Genomic DNA, 19,092 nt, shown 5'->3' with positions numbered 1-19,092 from the left:
TTCCCGTCACAGCTTACATGCTAAATCAGCATCCATGTTTACTCATTAGCATGTCAAGCACCTAGCTTCTTTTGATGAGTCAAAGCCTGCAGTCTATTTGACTCCAAATGTAATTAAATCACAGAGACAGACCCAACTACTTACTCCGATAAACCTACTTTACAATAACCCAGAAAAATGTTATGAAAATTATTATACTCTCACGATAATGACACTGAGCCACATAAAAAGATTAGGTCAGATGACCAGCAGGGATGGAATTCCAGAGCTTGTGGCCCAGGCAACTGAAGGCATGGCCATCAATGGTGGAGCGATAATGATTAAGAATTTTTAAAAAAAAATTCATTCACAGGATGTGGGCTTCGTTGGCTGGGCCAGCATTTGTTGCCCATCCTTAGTTGCCATCAAGAAGGTGGTGAGCTGCCTTCTTTAACCGTTGCAGCCCCTGTGGTGTAGGTTCACCCACAGTGCTGTTGTGAAGGGAGTTCCAGGACTTTGACCCAGCGACAGTGAAGGAACAGCGATATATTTCCAAGCCAGGATGGTGAGTGGCTTGGAGGGGAACTTCTGGGTGATGGAGTTCCCAACTAACTGCTGCCCTTGTCCTTCTACATGGTAATGGTCGTGGGTTTGGAATGTGCTGTCGAAGGAGCCTTGGTGAATTCCTGCAGTGCATCTTGGAGATGGTACACACTGCTGCTACTGTGCATCGGTGGTGGAGGGAGTGAATGTTTGTGTATGTGGTACCAATCAAATGGGCTGCTTTGTCCTGGACGGTGTCAAGCTTCTTGAGTGTTGTTGGAGCTGCACTCACCCAGGCAAGTGGGGAATATTCCATCACACTCCTGACTTGCGCCTTGTAGATGGTGGACAGGCTTTGGGGAGTCAGGAGGTGAGTTACTCATCGCACGATTACTAGCCTCTGACCTGCTCTTGTACCCATAGTATTTACATGGCTAGTCCAGTTCAGTTTCAGTTCAATCAGGAATGCATTCAAGTAGTCAAGTCTAAAGGTAATGAAATCATGAATGAGGGTTTCAGCAGCAGATGAGCTGAGACTGGGGTGAAGTTGAGCGATGTTACAGAAGTAGTCGGTCTTAGTGATGGCACAAATGTGAAGTCAGAAGTTCATCTCAAATATGACACCAAGGTTGCAAACAGACTGGCCTAAACACAGACTGTTGCCAAGCAGAGGAATGGAATTGGTAGCTCAGAAACAGAATTTTGAACAGGACCAAAAGCAATGGCTTCAGTCTTCCCAATATTTAACTGGAGGAAACTTCTGCTCATCCAGTTCTGAATGTTGGATAAGCAGTCTGATAATTTAGCAACAGTGGAGAAGCTGAAAGACATGGTGGTGAGGTAGAGCTGGGTGAGGTCAGTGTACATGTGAAAAGAAATGCTGTGCCTTTGGATGATGTTGCCAAGGAGCAGCATGTAGATATAGGAGGGGGCCTACAGGGATCATTGGGGGACGTGACAGGTAACAGTTCAGGAGTAGGAAGTGAAGCCATTGCAAGTGATTCTCTGGCTGCAATTGGATAGATAAGAATGAAACCACAGATAAAGGTGATGCTGAAATTCCCTTTTACATTCTGCAGCATCATTGAGGCATTACCTAATGATGCAAACTTCGATTGAGTGGTAAAACACACAGAAACTTGAATTTTCTCCTGCCCAGAGGTAGCTGTGAAAGACAAAGGCACCATCTTCGGAGAAAATGCGACATTCACCCCAATGTTGATAACTGGTCTTGAGCTGCAAGGTATTGTCATCACTTGTTAAAACACCAAAATAATGCATAAGTAAAACTAGTTTCTTTTAAGAGGAGCCATACACTGACTGACATACATGACATGTCTAACTGCATCTATTCATGGCTTGTATCAGTCGAGGCCTGGGCTGTATTAGTGCTTCATAATTTCCTCTACAACATCAATTACTCTGTATATTGTATGTTCTCTCCTACTTGCTCCCAAACCTATACTGCCAATGCCATGTACAATGCGTTTATTATTCATATATCTCAGGAAGATTAAGACCAGGCCTATCAGAGAATATCACAGACAGAAAGGAGAATAATATTCATGTTGGCAAAAAACAATGAATAAGGAAAGTAGTAAGTATAGAAAGGTAAACAAAATTAGATGATGTTATGGTGCTGTGTGGCCAATGTTATGGTAGGGTGTCTTTCCTCTCAAAGGGAGGTGTGACTTTGGAACTCTCTACCTCAGAAGGTGGAGGAGGCGGGGTTATTGAATATTTTTAAGGCAGAGGTAGATAGATTCTTGTTAGGCAAGGGAATCAAAGGTTATCGGGGTTAGATGGGGATGTGGAAATCGAAACACAAGATGATTAGCCATGATCTTATTGAATGAGGGGCCGAATGGTCTACTCCTGTTCCTATTTCTTATCACAGAATCACAGTGCAGAAGAGGCCCTTCGGCCCATCGAATCTGCACCGACACATGAAAAACACTTGACCTACCTACCTAATCCCATTTACCAGCACTTGGCCCATAGCCTTGAACGTTATGACCTGCCAAGTGCACATCCAGGTACTTTTTAAAGGATGTGAGGCAACCTGCCTCCACCACCCTCCCAGGCAGTGCATTCCAGACCGTCACCACCCTCTGGGTAAAAAAGTTTTTCCTCACATCCCCCCTAAACCTCCTGCCCCTCACCTTGAACTTATATCCCCTTTTGACTGACCCTTCAACTAAGGGGAACAGCTGCTCCCTATCCACCCTGTCCATGCCCCTCATAATCTTGTACACCTCGATCAGGTCGCCCCCTCAGTCTTCTCTGCTCCAACAAAAACAACCTAAGTCTATCCAACCTCTCTTCATAACTTAAATGTTTCATCCCAGGCAACATCCTGGTGAATCTTCTCTGCACCCCCTCCAGTGCAATCACATCCTTCCTATAATGTGGCGACCAGAACTGCACACAGTACTCCAGCTGTGGCCTCTCCAAAGTTCTATACATCTCCAACATGACCTCCCTACTTTTGTAACCTATGCCTCGATTGATAAAGGCATATTTCACCACTGCACTAATTTGCCCCTCTGCCTTCTGAGATCTATGGACACACACACCAAGGTCCCTTTGTTCCTCAGAACTTCTAGTGCCGTGCCGTTCACTGAATACTTCCTTGTCAAATTACTCCTTCCAAAGTGTATCACCTCACACTTTTCAGTGTCTATGTTCTAACGTTACAATGTTAGACTTCTAATTTTATAATGCTATGCCTTTAATGTTACAATCCTGTGTCTCTAATGTTAAGATGTATGCCTCGAATATTACAATGTTCTGCCTTTCATGTTACAATACTGTGTCTATAATTTTACAATCCTGTGTCTCTAATGTTACAATGCATGCCTTAATGTTACAATGCTATGTTTCCTCAGGGAATCAAGGAATAATGGGGAGCAGGCAAGAAGTGGAGTTGAGGCAGAAGATCAGCCATGATCATGTTGAATGGCAAAGCAGGCTCGAGAGGCCACATGGTCTACTCCTGGTCCTATTCTTATATTACTATGATATTATGGTGCTTGCATTTTCTAAAAGCTTTAAATCTTATTTTCCCTCTAAACAGTCTGCCAAGTTCTGAGTAGTTTTCAGCATCCTTAAAAACACAAAGCAAAATACATTAGCAAGGTAACAAAATGGTCTGTTAAAACAAGGTGTTGTATTAAATATGGCTACATACCTGAGCACTACAACATTGTCGAGTGCACTAACTGTTATATCAAGGAGCCCATCTGCATCCATGTCTGATGTGCCAGCTATTGATTGTCCAAAGTACTGCAGTCCGAGCATAACGTCCTTCCCCCTTATTCGCTAAATAATTTAAAGATTAAAAGGTGCATCAGGAAAGACAATGAATTGGAATATTTCCTTAAAATAGTTCAATATGCAGATTCTATCTTATTGTAGACTTTGGCAATAGGAATTGTAACTTTACAAGATGTTTTAAAATGGCTCTCCTTTACGGTAAAACAGAATGTCCTGGATGTAGTGAATGGTGTGATCATACTGGGCTGAATCTTCTGGGCCAGCCTGGAGAGGATGTCAAAAAATCAGTTTCCCAACGGCAGGATGAACTTTTCAACTAAGTTCTCAGAACTTTAAAGGCTGTTTGAGCTTCCCATCAACGTGTCAGGAAATCCTTTTGCATGTATTTGCATGACATGCATGCTCATTAAAAGGCCAGCTCCCCAGAATTAAGTGCCCAAATTAAGGTCTCCACGAGTTAGAAATCTATGCGTTCAGATTCATGATTGCCTATAAGTGGCACGCACCTGGTGAGGCTGACTTCTTCCTGGACTTTGGGAGTGAGTAGCTGCTGCTTTGTCCTTCTTGGGGGCCACTCATAAATGTCGGTCTATTGATTAAGATCGGGTGCCGGTAGACCAAGCTGCGTGGATGCTGGGCAAGGGAGGCAGGCTCAGCGGCGAAGGGTGGAGTGGAGGCTGGAGAAGGGGGAAAAGGCCAGTGGGGAAGGGTGGGAGGGTGTCTTGGGAAGAAAGACCAGGGCATGTTAGGAGGGTAAGCATGTCATTCATGCCTTGGTCCTCTTGTTGGGCAGTGGATGGGCTCTCTGGGCAGTGAACATGTAGAGAGATGGGTCTAAAGAGCCTGGTTGGTGATGTCAAGAGTTTTGTCCTAAGGGTTTAAATCAGGATACTGGGAGGCAGACTGATTCCTGTGATTCTGTTCAGTTGCCGCCCTCCATGTTTCTAAACAAAAAATAGAAGTTAGAATCCAGCAAGCCGGGTTCTGCCCTGGGATCTGGCTTGTCCAGTGGTAACATCAGTTGGGATCATATTAGCTCACTATTACATTTGAACAAGGACAGCCAGGAACGATTAGACGTGCACACCCCATCATTCTCCTAACACCTAGGGAAGACTTTGGTTTTCTTTCTTCAGACCCACAGTGGGAGAGCTTCACTCTTCTAACCCTCACACTGCATTTAGTGTTCTTTGCCACTTACTTAGCTTATTTAACTCCCCTTGGGGACTCTTTGCATTCACCTCACATCTCACATCAGGGCAACAGCAGCAGGAGTTACAATGACTTTGCTGCATACTCTGCACAGACATCATTCTCAGAGTTCAGAACCTGGTGAGCTGCAAGTAATGGATTGCAGGAAGCATGCCCAGGTTACACTAAACGTCTGCGACCATTGAAGCAACTAGTAGCAAGATGAGAATCCAAGAAACTTCCGAACAGTGCAAGTGAACAAATATTTACAAATGCCAGAAGTCTATACAATGGTTGTACACCAGTGGCACGTGTGTGCCTTCAAAACTTCTTATCTTTCTTTTTCTATTACTTCGTCTTGGTGCAGCCCCGACGTCCATAGCTGAGGTGGAGGAAGCCTTCCGACTGCTATGTCCTGTTGACTGTGATGACTTTGGTGGGCGTCCTCTTGTGGTCCGAGGCCTAGAGGGCCCCAGGGTGCTAAGGATCTCCTGCACAGGTGCAGGTGCACCTTTCTCAGCCTGACCTGCTGGAGTTGATAGAGTCACTGGTAGAGGGGAGGTTGAGCAGCAGGGCATCCTTGGAGTGTCCTGGGCTGAAGTCCCCGGGTGGCTGGCGCTCCTCCTCCCTGTGAGTGCGCAGTGGCGCCTCCCTAATTCCATGAGGAGAAGGACACCTGGAGGAAAGTCGAGGTGCCCGTCCCCCTCTCTCCCAGCCACTGCCGCACTGCACCCATGGCTACAGTGATAGAGTGCAGGTCTGTGCACATATCCGGCAGCCACTGTGTTTTCTGCTGGACCTGGGTCTCCAAGGCCACAGCCACCCTTTTCATGGAGGGAGCTAAGTGCTCGCAGGCCAGAGCCACGAGATCAGACAGAACGGGAACAGACTCCTCCAGCCTTTGGTCCAGGCTGAGCACGACCTCTGGCACCTCTGCCTGACGTTCCCTGTCTGTCTCTGCATCTCCATCAAGTCTTATGGCCGAGTCCAGAGGTTTGTCACCAGCATGGGACTGAACAGAGGCCTGTTCTCCAGCAGTCCTTCGGGTATCAGAGACCTTGGCTGTAACTTTCTCCGCCAGCTGTGGATCTGTGTCAGTGATGTGCTTGCCGGATTGTGACCCCGAGCCTTCTCTAGAGCATGCACCCACCAAGCTGAATGTCTCTGTGCTGGTGGAGAGTGTAGGCGAATGCCACGACAGTGCATCATCCTGAGGCATCCTTCTCAGTGGTTGTGGTGGAGGTGGAGCTGGAGCTGTGAGTGGTCTGCCTTCTCTTCCTCCTGGATCTGGAGTGAAGAAAAAGATTTATTGGATGCCTAAGCATGCTCCCTTATTAAAACAATGTCTCTCTGTGGGTGTATCTGATAACTGCAGACTGGAGGCAACCTCACTGACTTCCTGGTGATGTCTGTTTCGCCTCCGGTGCAGGCACAGCACCGGTTCTCCCCAGCTGGTTCTGCAGCCTCCTCCTCGAATGTGGTGAGCATTCAAATATCCAGCAGTCCGCTGGCAGTCTAGGCCTGCTCCTTCCTGTTCTGTGTGCTTTTGTCCTGCAGACAGACAGAAGGATCGATTGTCATCCCAACAGGTGCATAAGCAGTTTAGGAGCATGCATGCCCGTGGCCTGAGCCATTTCCAGTGAGTATCAACAAGCAGGATGTCCTGCAACTGATAGAACATTGAGAGCAGGAAGTGGTTGCCACACATTCAGTGCACATGTCCCATCTGCTGCTGAGTCCTGCAGCCCAAACTCCCGTCTGTCATCCCTGTGCACTCGCCCACTTACACTGCCCGATGTCCTTATGAATGAGTGTCAGTTTGAAGTGAGTAGATGGTGTCACTTACCCTGGCGGAGCACAGCAATCGTTCATCCTTTTTCCTGCATTGCATGCCAGTTCTGGAGTGGGCCCCACAGGCGATTACTTCCACTGTGACCTCCATCCACACTGCCAGGAGGGCCTCCTGCTGCCATCTCTGGGAAACAGCATCTCCTGCCTTTCCTGGACAGCCTGGAGAACCTGCAGGAGGCATTGCTGAACCATGAGGCCTCATGTTGTCTGCTCTGTTATCTGCAGTAGGTTTCCCCCTCTGGAATGACAGGCAGACTGAATGGCTGTCCAGGTGCCCTTTAAGTTTGGCACCAGGACCTTTCACCACATGAGATAAGGGTGGAACGGTGACTTCCTGCCCACCCCAGCTGCAAGATACACCTTGCTCCTCGCGCATGTATATGTAATGAGCTGGCCAACGTGAGATTGCAGGGGTCCAGTCTTTCCACCCCTCTGCAGAAATCACTTTCATTTCTGCTCCTTCACCCAAATTATGCTCCAGAATGGAAGATCCCGCCCACTAACTCTACCCAGAGACAGCCCATGTGCTCTGTAACTGAAATCAATAGAAAATCAGGTGTCCATTTTCACACCTTGACAAAAGAGAGGGGCAGCTGGTTTCCTGGATAGAGAAACACAGTTTCAGAGACGCGGAGAGGAAGACAAAAGCAGCTGCTGCTGTGAAAAGTAGGAGAAAAGACTGTTTTGTGTAAGCTACCAAGCAGGATGCTGGTGAGAACTGGTTCTCTGTTCAGAGCGATGGGTCTCGTGAAGATGTAAGGAATAAGAAGTCACCGGAGTGGACCTTGCTGCTGGAAGTCAGTTCAGGGATACTCAGAAGACCGAGTGGAATGCTTTTCAAAGGACACTGGAAGACTTGCCCTTAGGTAGCAGGGAAGAGAGCCTGCTGAAAAGCTGGGAGGAGTTTTGAACTTAATCTTCAAGGCTACGTATCTGCTAAGAGTGTGGTGTAAAGTAAAAATATGTCATAAATTATTCCTAGTCGTTTGGTAGTACAGAACTTCAGTGTTGCTGAAAAAAAAGTCATGCTTTCATCTTGCACTCATCAGGACAAATTCACAAGAATACCACTTGTAAAGGGAACAACAATTTATACTGCATGCTGAATGGTTGGCAAGTGGACTCTAATTGGTAGAGGCATTGCCATGGAGAATGCATCATTGAACAGTTAACCACCAAACTATTGTTTAAATTCAAACATAAGTGAGCCACAATGCGAGCCCAATAGATAATCTTAAACAGATTGTCAGTGTAGTTCTTAGCACAATCATGGGTAAAAAAAATTTCACTCAGCGGGCGGGCACACACCCGACCCGACTGAGTGTAAAATGATGCGCGTTGACGTTGGGTGAGCGTCCTGATGTCATTGCCCGCTCGCACAGAGTCGGCAGCGCACCCGCCAACAATTAAAAGGCCTGCTAAGGCCATTAAAAAGTTAATTAAAATAAATTTTTGTCGCTGCCCATCCAACCTTACGGTTGGCGGGCAGGCGAAAACGTCAAGCGGCCTTTGCACTTTTTTGGAAACCTCATCCACGGGTGGGATGAGGTTTCCAAAAGCAAATAAAAATAAAATAAAAACTTTACATTTTTCATTAATAACAACATGTCCCTGCTCATGTGACAGAGTCGCTCACCTGGCTCACACTCCCCTCCACCTGCACAGGCAGCGCTGAGCAGTGCTGCGTGTGTTTCACACTGGGCAGGCTTAATTGGACCACCAGTGTGAAATTGCCTTCCGGGCCTGACCGCAGACTGCAGTCGGCTTCCAGACCGCCCCTGCCCGCCCCCGCTGAGCCCGCATGCCAAGGGCAAAATTCTGCCCAAGGATTGTTTAGCAAGTGTTGTCCAATTGTTGAAACACATGTTGGACACTTATGTTTTGAGTTCTGCAAGCATGGACTGGCTGGGTACGGTCAGTACTTTGCCTGTTGCGAGCAGCCGAAGGGATGTGCTGTTCAATACGATCTGCCAGTCATTGGGACATACAGCCTGCAAACCTGGCGTCACACCAGCACTGAAATTCATATACCACATTACTCATTTATGTGATACGCAGAATATCTTTTTGGTTTGATGGCAACATCTTGTAAGTGGAGAATATCATTTGTGTTGCTACTGCATAGTAACAGCGTGCAACAGCTATCTTCACCTCTTGTTCAAATTTTTGAGTCACCTTACCCTTCCAGGTTAATCTGAGGTAGACTGGGCATTTTCAGGACCGAATATGGTGGCCTTAGGCCCATTCATGAGTTTATGCAATATACAGTGTGCAGTGATCTGGTCCGGGTAGCCATTATCCCACAGGATGGCTTTGATGTGCCCTATTTTCAGCACCAAACTTCCACAAAGAGTAAATGACTTGGGCCCTATTTACGAGGTTGCCAATAAGGCCAATCTTATAGCATGTGGAACTGTAGGAATGCCTATGGCGTATATTGACCATGAAGGTAGGCTTGCAGTAGACACTAATGGAGAACCCACTGGTAGATTCCTCAACTAGCACGTCGAGGAAAGGGAGCTCATTTCACTGCTCCATTTCAAAGGTGAATTTGAGCACAGGATGGAGCCCATTAAGATGTGTAAGGAAATTCATGCAGCTGCAGATTCAAATTTAGGAAACGTAACATCTACATATCGGAAATATGCAGGGCACAGGAGGTTACTGTCATTCCATTGAAGGCGCATTTCTCATGGAAACTGACAAAGTTGAGCTGGGCCTAGAGGGGATCCCATGGCAACACTATCTATTTGGGCATAACAACATCATGGTGTTGTTAAAACTGAACTCAACTGCACAAGTTGCTCAGTTCATAAGTTCAATGAATACAGATTCAGACAATGGCAGCACATCTAGATCACCATGATATAGTGACACAGCGCAAATGTCTATGGCTTCCTTGAGCTGTACATTTCTGTTTTTTCTGTGGTGGTTCTTCCACTCCTGTGTCAATTTCTTAGACTAAAATTCAAATTGTAGTTTTTCTCTGTACAGGGTAATGTTTTTCTATTGTGAAATCTCAGTAAGGGATTATTGTCAGCCCTGAGAAACAATTATGTTCACAGCATTACAAAGATCATAAGTTTCAGGTCACAGGAGGAGACTGCTCTTCAGCATGATCACAAATAGAGTTAAGAGAGTCTGGACTGTGGCAAACACAATAAAGCTCCTGCGGCTAACCTTACCTGGGAATGAGTCTTGTGGATGCCATCTCTACATCCGTTAAAGATATAGACACTTCCTCCATGGTCTTCCTCCAGAGGAGCTCCAATAGCTACATCATTGTATCCATCCATGTTGATGTCACCTATATTTGAAATGGCAACTCCAAATCTTGCATTGGTAATGCTTGATATTCCTGTCAAACTCTCCTTAGCTTCAAAAGTATTCTGTTTAACAAAAAAAAAGCATAAGGATGAAAAGCTGGAACCAATGCTATCAACTGCTCATAATTCAACTGATTAGAAGGAGCTCTTCAATATTTAGCTAAGTTCATGCACCTTGTGGCATTTTATACATTTTCATGAGGTCCTGAGAATCACTTTTGAAAATTGCATAGGCTTGACTTTTGTGACCCACACCCCAGGGAATGCCCACTACTCCAGAGAATGTCCAGCTGCCCAGGGAATGCCCAGCTCCCCAGGAAATCCCCAATGCCCCTTTCCTGGGAGCACCTTGCCCTACACTCCATAGACATGGGAATGATGGAATCTTTCAAATAAGGCAGAAGGGGACAGTGCCAAGTTTTCAGCACACTGAATGGGAGTCCAGTGCTGGGGAGACCCAAAAATCAAAAGCATTGTCATTTGCTTAAACCTCCAAGGATTGAGGGTAGGCCTAAGATTTTCAAGAAGATTTTTATTCTGTAGGTGGAATCCCTCTCTCCCAATGTTATCAAGATCTAATCAGGACCTGAAAGAAGTTATGAGGTTCCAATCTCTAAATCCTGAGAAATCTGCTGCTGCACTACACTTGCCTATCCTTTCCACTAACTCTAGTCCCAGGCAGAAGGCTTGCGCTGGGGTGGAACCTGAACTCTATCAATGCTAAGGATAAAAACTTTACAAGTATTGCTGAAAGAAGAGAAATGCTATCAAAGCCTTTCCCTCGTCAGCACAGCATTGCAAGATAAACCAACAGAAAAGGGAACAACAATTTATACAGCATGAGAAGAGAGTGCTGTTGGTTGCCAAGTGGACTCTGACTGATAGAGGCGTTACCATGGGAAATGCAGCAGAGAACGGTTAACTGTTAACTGCCTTTGTTTCAAATTCAAACCAGGCAGATCAAGTCTAATTGGTTTAATTCATTGTTGGAAAAGGTGTAATGCTGGACATGCTCCCTCTGTCTGCAAAGGATGGCACCATGTGTGTGGCTTCTAGCACGCATAAGTGAGCCACACTGCAAGCCCGACTGATAATCTTAAATTGTTTTTTAATGTAATTCTTAGCACAATCAGGATTGTTTAGCAAGTGTTGTCCAATCATGGAACCACATCTAATGTTGGACCACAATGTTTTGAGTTTTGCAAGTGCGGGCTGCATAGGTAGGGTCAGTACTTTGCCTACTGCTGAAGGATTCCTTCACATTTTCAAAGACCTTACAGGACTTGTATGTCAATAACAATGCTGCATTCAACACTGATTGCTTATTCGCCAAGAAACCACTCAAGGAAGCCATAGACAATTGTATTATGTCACTACATCATGGCGATCTAGACATGCCACCAATATCTGAATCTGTATTCATTGAACTTGTGAACTCAGCAACTGGTGCAGTCAAGTTCCATTTTAATGACACCATAGGCAAATCTTTTCCTGAACTGCACTAAGTGTGGTGGCAGATGTGAATAAAGATGTTTCTCCCATCGGCCAAAAGGCAGATGTTTGCGCCATATCGTCCATTTCCCGCCTCGTTAATTATGCAAGCACAGGAAACATGCTGTATCACTAACAGGGGGCCTCTGAATTGCCCGCCATGCCATTACCTCACTCCAGCTGCCATATCTAAACTGTAGCCGCGCACACAGTGCTCAACACTTGTAGCCCAGGACTGCTCCAACGAAGACATGGCCCCGAAAGCCAAGAAGAGTTCAGTGACCATTGTCACGAATCACTGGCGATAGTGCACTGTAATATCAAGCCGCACTGTTCCCCGAGCTGCGACAAATGTAAAAGGTTTGACCAAACAACCAGATTGCCCCAACTCTACCTGTTTAATTTAGATGAACAGAATACGAACATCAGGTTTGTAAACTTAATAAGTAAATAACCGTTTGTTGAACAAACAGTCTGTAACTAGTGGCAAAAGAAAGAAATATGAACTGCTAACTTCTAATTCAATAACTTAAACCACACACACACACGAATCTTAGGGTGAGATAAAACAGTTCAACAGCACCAATCCAGGGTACAGGATTAGATGGGTTGATTTTGATTGATGTCTTCCAAACTCCTTGCAATTTGTGTTGATGGCACAAGGTGGTCTCCCAGCACTTTCAGTCTGTGGTTCACTGGTTGAAAAACTTGCTTTTCAATGTCTCTACTATTTTCCCCTTTTCCTCCTGACAGGGGTTTTCAGAGAAAGCAGGTTACAGAGATATGAAGGATACCCAGCTTGCTATTATGGCAAAATTGCTGGAATCTTACATACACAGGAGAGAGAAGTTTCAGGTCTTCCCTCTTTGCAAGCTAGGAGCTGTTCTGCCTGCGCTGTTACCACACAAAACCCTGGTCACCTGTTCAGGAGCTAATTAAAATGCTGTCATTAGGCAGTTCCCCATAGTCCTGAACTCCTTTCCGGCACCATTCTATTCTCGTATGGCACTCTGTTCCAGGATAGCAACATTGTAGATATTCCTCATCCTATTCCAGCGAACGTCTTCCAACTGCAGCCATGTAATTTTTAAAGCCACAGTCCAAGAAAAATTAAAAACAGGTTCTTTACACCATCCCTGGAATGCCTTTTGGAGGCTCACCCTGATGTCCACAACCCCTACTCTGGCCTCAGGAAGTCCAGCAATCTCACCACGCCAGCTTGGGAGGTGGTGGCAGTGTGATCAGTGCCAATGCTGCACTGAAGAGGTTGGCCACCCAATGCAGAAAGAGGATGAATGATCTCATCTGTGCCGTCAGGGTGAGGCAACTATCTCATCACTCTGAACTCTCACTCTCAAGCCCTTCACACATTCATTGGCATCTCACTCACTGCCAGGAACATCACCACTCACTCTCTCACACACCCCCTCACATTTTCATCTGGTCTCATCTCCTCTGAAAACTGCCTCCTCAACCTTTACCATCTTGAGGTCACTTGCACAGATCAACATGTGCCTTGACACACACCCTGGTATGCCCCCCTTCCCCAGTACAGCCCTAGCCCTGCAGCCACCAAAAAGCCACGCCTGCCTTACCGTTGGGTCTGGTAGGTAGAGACCTGCCCATTAGCCCCCCTAAAAAGTGACGTGGTGCTGCCTGCGAAGCCTGGCACTGATGATCGCAAGTGCTGCCTGAAGCAAGGTAGGCAAACGGACCTCAAAATCCCAAGCAAAGTGCAGGTCGCCAGGTTCATGTTGTTTATGTACCATTGTGAAACACATCGGTGTGCAATCACGCTGATGTGAGCTCATGATCCAACATGGGTGGGTGATTCCAGTGATCAGGGCTTATAATGAGATGCCAAAAGTATTGAAATTAGGTTCCTGACGTTTGGAGGCGGGAAATGCAGCCCGCCATTGACGGATGGAGAAGATGATCACAAACTGATTTGATGACAACGTAAAACCGATTTTTGCAGCAATTTAATTTAAACATTTGATGTCTCCTCTCGCCGCTTGTCTGTAAACAGGAAGGTGGTTTGATTTTGATTTCCCCCTTTATAAGTGGAGGCGTATTTTCACTAATCCCTCAGTTTTGGTGTGATCCAATTTCTATTGACACTTCACAGCAAACCCAAGATAGAGTAAAATCAGATGGGGGTCATGTGACTACCACCTCTCCCCTTTGGCTTGAACAAAGGATGTATAGTCCTTTGTCTGGATTCTTGAGACGGTTAATACTTCAACCGTTTATAATTTCAAAAGAGATTTCTGGGTCCTGTGTCTTATCAAACTGGTCATCTCCATTGGCCGGGCCTGGCCTTAGAAATGTAATTGGCCTTTGTACAATTCCCTTCGATTTGATCTCTGCAGTCACAGAGGTCATTAGCATCTCTTCAGAGATAATAAGGCGGCAGCTATTCTGAATGCCAGGAAGTTGCTTTTGTTTGAGTCTTAGCCAGTCATGACTTCAGTCACTTTAAAGCCTTTGTCCAGTTTAAAAAAATGATAAATTGGTCTTAGCCCCATGACATTCACACACAGGACCCTCTCTTTTACAGGCAGGAGCGTGTGCAGGCATGAGGTCTTTTCCAACTAAACAAAAGCTTGGCGACCACCATTCCCTGGTTCATTCCACATGGCAACACCTTGACCAGAGTCGACATGACTGGCTTGAATTTAAAACAAAAGCGTAGCAATTAACAGTTAACTCTTCTCTGCTGCATTCCCTATGGTAACGCCTCTACCAATCAAGAGTCCACTTGCCAACTGATCAGCACTCTCTTCATGCAGTATAAATCATTATTCCCTTTACTGCTGTTTTATCTTGCATAGCTGTCCTGATGAGTGCAAGATGAAAAGCTTTGACAGCATGACTCTTTCTTTCAACAATTCTCAAGTTCTGTACTACCAAACAACTATAAACTTACACTATTCTTGTATGTGACTGGAGCAGGGAGGAGATAGAAAATTCTACGATTATGTCCCTGTCTCTGAGATAAATGAAATACTTGAGTTGGCCCAAGTGGATCAAATATCAGTGCAAGAGCATTTAGGGGACAGTGACTATTGTATAATAAGGTTTAGGCTGGTCATGGAAAAGGACAGGGAACAATCCAGAGTACGGATAATTAATTGAGGGAAAGTCAACTTCCATAGTATGAGAATGCATTCGAGTCGTGTGAGTTGGAATCAAATGTTGGCAGAAAAGACAGTGGCTGAACAATGGGCTACCTTCAAAGAAAAGGTATTGCAGGCAATGTCAAGGTATATTCCATTGAAGGAGAAAGGTAGAACAAATAAATCCAGTGCACCCTGGGTGATGTGAGAGATAGAGGTGAAGGTGAAAAGAAAGAAGTGTGCACACGTCAGATGTCAGGTAGAAAATATTATGGAGAATTAGGCTGAATATAGAAGGACCAGACCAAACTAATAAGAAAAGCAGGGAGAGAGCATGAAAAGAGACTGGCAGCTAATAGTTAAGGAAATCCCAAGGACTTCTATAAGCATATAAATAATGAAAAGGATGGTAAAAGAAAGAGTAGGGCTGAATAGGGATAATAAAGGGAATTTGCAGCTGAAGGCAGGAGAAATAGCGGAGGTACTAAATGAGTACTTTGCATCTGTCTTTACAAAGGAAGAAGATGCTACCTAGGCTGAGGTGAAAGAGGAGGTACACTAGAAGAATTTACAACTGAGAAGGAGGAGGTTTCAGAAAGGCTATCTTTACTTAAAATTGATAAGATACCAGGACTGGATAAGATGCAACCAAGGGTAATAAGGGAAGTGAGTGGAAATTGCAGAGACACTAGTGACAATCTTCCAGACTTCCTTCGACACAGGGGTGGTGGAAGCGGTCGTGGAGCCGACGGCCGTCCACAATCGGCTCCGCACTGCAATTTCACGTGGGCGGGCCAATTAGGGCCCACCCAGCATGGATTGCGAGCAGTAGCGCTGGCCCAGGGAGGTGTTGGGGGGGAGAGCCAGGCCTAGTGGGCAGTTTGCACATGCGCGCGAAAGAGCGCTTCAATCTCCCTGAGGCACAGACCTGCCTCGGAGATTAAATGCTTTATGAAAAAAAATAAATACATTAAAAACTTAATGAAACATGTCCCCTCATGTGACTGACATATGAGATGGGACATGTTTTTATTTTTCAAAGAAATTTTTTATTTAATTTGTAATAGCTTTAGGAAACCTCATCCCACTCATGGATGAGGTTTCCTAAAAAACAGTAAGATTGGATCGGTAGCGTAAAGTTCAGCTTAATTACCTTGTTAATGGCCTTAATAGGCCTTTCAATTATCGGCGTGCGCCCGCCGAACGAAATATCGTGCAACTTCTCGATGATGTCAGGACGTACGCCCAATGTCATCGAGCATCATTTTACCTTTCGGCGTGTCGGGCGCACACCGAATGTAAAATTCTGCCCATGGAAACCATAGTTCTAGACATCATGTTTCACTAACTTGCTGGAATTTTTTGAGGAGGTCACAGAGAAGGTTGATAAGGGAAATTCTATTGATGTGGTGTATATGGATTTTCAAAAGGCATTTTATACAGTGCCACACAACAGACTTTTGAGCAAAAGTCTAGCTCATAGAATAAAAAGGAGAGTAGGCACTTGGATAAGAAATTGGCTGAGTTACAGGAAACAGTAGTGGTTAATGGATATTTTTCATACTGGAGGAAGGTTTGTAGTGGAGTTCCCCAGGGGTCAATATTGGAACTTTTGCTATTCCTGATATATATTAATGACCTAGACTGTGATGTTCAGGGCATAATTTCAAAATTTGCAGATGATACAAAGATTGGAAACACTGTCAACTACGATGAGGATAGTCTTGAACTTCAAAAGGACATAGACATGTTGGTGGATTGAGCAGACAGGTGGCAGATGAAGTTCAATGCAAAGAAGTGTGAGGTGATTCATTTTTGCAGGAAGGATATGGTGAGACAGTATAAAATAAAGGGAGAGATTCTAAAGGACGTGGAACAGAAGGACCTTGGTGTATATGTACGTAAGTCATTGAAGATGACAGGGCATGTTGAGAGAACAGTTAATAAAGCACATAATATCTTAGGCTTTATTAATGTGGGCACTGAGTACAAGTGTAAGAAGGTCATGTTGAACTTGTATAAGACACTAGTTAAGCCTCATCTGGAGTAATGTGTCCAGTTATTTTTTATTCATTCATGGGATGTGGGTGTCACTGGCTAGGCCAGCATTTATTCCTCTATGGGCAATAAAAATCTAATTGCCCTTCAGAAGGTGGTGATGAGCTGCCTTCTCGAACCATTGCAGTCTATGTGGTGTAGGTACACCCATAATGCTGTTAGGGAGGGAGTTCCAGGATCTTGACACAGTGAAGGAACAGCGATACATTTCCAAGTCATGATGGTGAGTGACTTGCGGGGGGAGCTTCCAGGTGGTGGTGTTGCCATCTGTCTGCGCCCTTGTCCTTCTAGATGGTAGTGGTCGTGAGTTTGGAAGGTTTTGTCTAAGGAGGCTTGGTGAGTTTCTGCAGTACATCTTCTAGATGGTACACACTGCTGCTACTGTGCGTCGGTGATGGAGAGAGTGAATGTTTGTGGATGGGGTGCAAATCAACCGGACAGCTTTGTCCTGGATGGTATCAAGCTTCGAGTGTTGTTGGAGCTTCACTCATCCAGACAAGTGGAGAGTATTCCATCACACTCCTGACTTGTGCCTTGTAGATGGTGGACAGGCTTTAAGTCAAGAGGTAAGTTACTCGCTATTGGATTCCTAGCCTCTGACCTGCTCTTGTAGCCACAGTATTTATGTGGCTAGTCCAGTTCAGTTTCTGGTCACTGGTAACCCCCAGGATATTGATAGTGGGAGATTCAGCAATGGTAATGCCATTGAATGTCAAGGGGTGATGGTTAATATTCTCTCGTTGGAGATGGTCATTGCCTAGCACTTGTCTGGCGTGAATGTTACTCCCATACTTGTGGAAGGATGTGAAGGCTTGGAGGGAGTACAGATGTGATTCACAAGAATAATTCCAAGGATGAAGAACTGTAGCTATGAGCATAGATTGGAAAGGTTGGGACTGTTTTCCTTCGAGTCAAGAAGGCTGAGAGGAGACTTGATAAAGGTATTCAAGATCCTGAGGAGTATAGACAGGGTAAATAGTGGGAAACTGTTCCCACTCAAGAGAACATCGAGAACTAGAGGGCACAGATTCAAAATAATTGGCAAAAGGAGTAAAAGTGATGTGAGGAAAAATGTTTTCACCCAGAGGGTGGTTGGAATCTGGAATGATCTTCCTGAGAGGATGGTGGAGGCAGGTTCGATCGAGGCATTCAAAAGGGAATTGGATTACTACCTGAAAAGAGAGAAATGTGCAGGGTTACGGGGATAAGGAAGGGGAGTGGGACTAGGTTGAATGCTCTTTCAGAGAGGCAGTGCAGACTCGATGGGCCAAATGGCCTCCTGCACTGTAAAGGTTCTGTGATTGTTATAAATGAGGAAGAAGATGTTGAATTGATAATTGTTGCTAGGTTGTGTTGTCCTACTTTTAAAATATAAAAGCTAGAAAAGGGAAAAGGTTTCTGGACCCAGACAATTCCAGAGATCTCCCCCCTCTTCTGCTTTCTCTCTATATTCCTCAATCTTTCCTTATAACAGAAATGCCTCCATTTATCTTTTGAGCCCAACTTCCTTTTTCCTTTTCATTCAGAGCTTAGGTGTAGGAATTATATTCTTTCAGTATCACCTTTCAGAGGAATATAGCCTATCCTTCAAAAAGCACCACTCAAGACATGACAAAATCTACCAGAGGCAGCGTCTGGCTGTCTGTGGTCTAAACGCACATGCTAAGGAGGACCGGCCCCCATTTCCTACCTTATCATTGAGACGGTAGACATAAACCATGCCCTCCTCTCCTCGTACATGAAAGAATGGAGCACCAACAAGAAGATAATCTGTTACATTGTCATTGTTTACGTCAATGGAGCACAGCTCTGAGCCAAAGTATGAGCCCAACTGAAACAGATAAATATAGTTATCAATTTTATCACCTTTCTACTATTTTATGCTACAACATCTTAAAATCATTTGTGTGGAAATTTTCATCATCAAGCAAACCTTTAATTTTGTACCAATGTTTTGCCAATGTTGAACTTTAGTTCCAAAGATGAACTAACCTGTTTCCCTGCAAGATGTTGGTTTATTTTGACAGGAGTTCCTGCCTGAAATACTAGGACTCTTCCAGTCAGGCTATGCCGAGGGGCTCCAGCAATGTACAGGTGTTGCCCACTCGCTCCCTTTATTGTAGCTACACTGTACCCTGCGGTGTAGAAACAGACATTACAGAGCTACAGAGATAGTAAGAGAAACTGGAAATCTAAAATAAAAACAAGAAATGTTGGAAATACACAGCAGATCCATCAGAATCTGAAAGAGAAAAGGC

General features: G+C 45.0%; 1 protein-coding gene across 1 annotated transcript in view; it reads right to left on the bottom strand.

Moving 5' to 3' along the window:
• Positions 1-19,092, bottom strand: part of LOC144684520 (integrin alpha-E-like) — a 324,928-nt gene that overhangs the window by 103,270 nt on the left and 202,566 nt on the right. Inside the window, exons 20-24 of the mRNA XM_078548383.1 lie at positions 18,827-18,969; positions 18,525-18,665; positions 10,026-10,229; positions 3,713-3,843; positions 1,619-1,758 (exon numbers count right to left, since the gene is read on the bottom strand). Of these exons, the coding sequence (XP_078404509.1) occupies positions 1,619-1,758; positions 3,713-3,843; positions 10,026-10,229; positions 18,525-18,665; positions 18,827-18,969 (759 nt within the window). The remainder of the gene's footprint in view (positions 1-1,618; positions 1,759-3,712; positions 3,844-10,025; positions 10,230-18,524; positions 18,666-18,826; positions 18,970-19,092) is intronic.

The sequence above is a fragment of the Cetorhinus maximus genome, chromosome 9, assembly GCF_964194155.1.
Source record: "Cetorhinus maximus chromosome 9, sCetMax3.hap1.1, whole genome shotgun sequence".
NCBI lineage: Eukaryota > Metazoa > Chordata > Chondrichthyes > Lamniformes > Cetorhinidae > Cetorhinus > Cetorhinus maximus.
The sequence above is the reverse complement of the archived record's forward strand: the minus strand, read 5'-3'. Positions and strand labels throughout refer to the sequence as shown.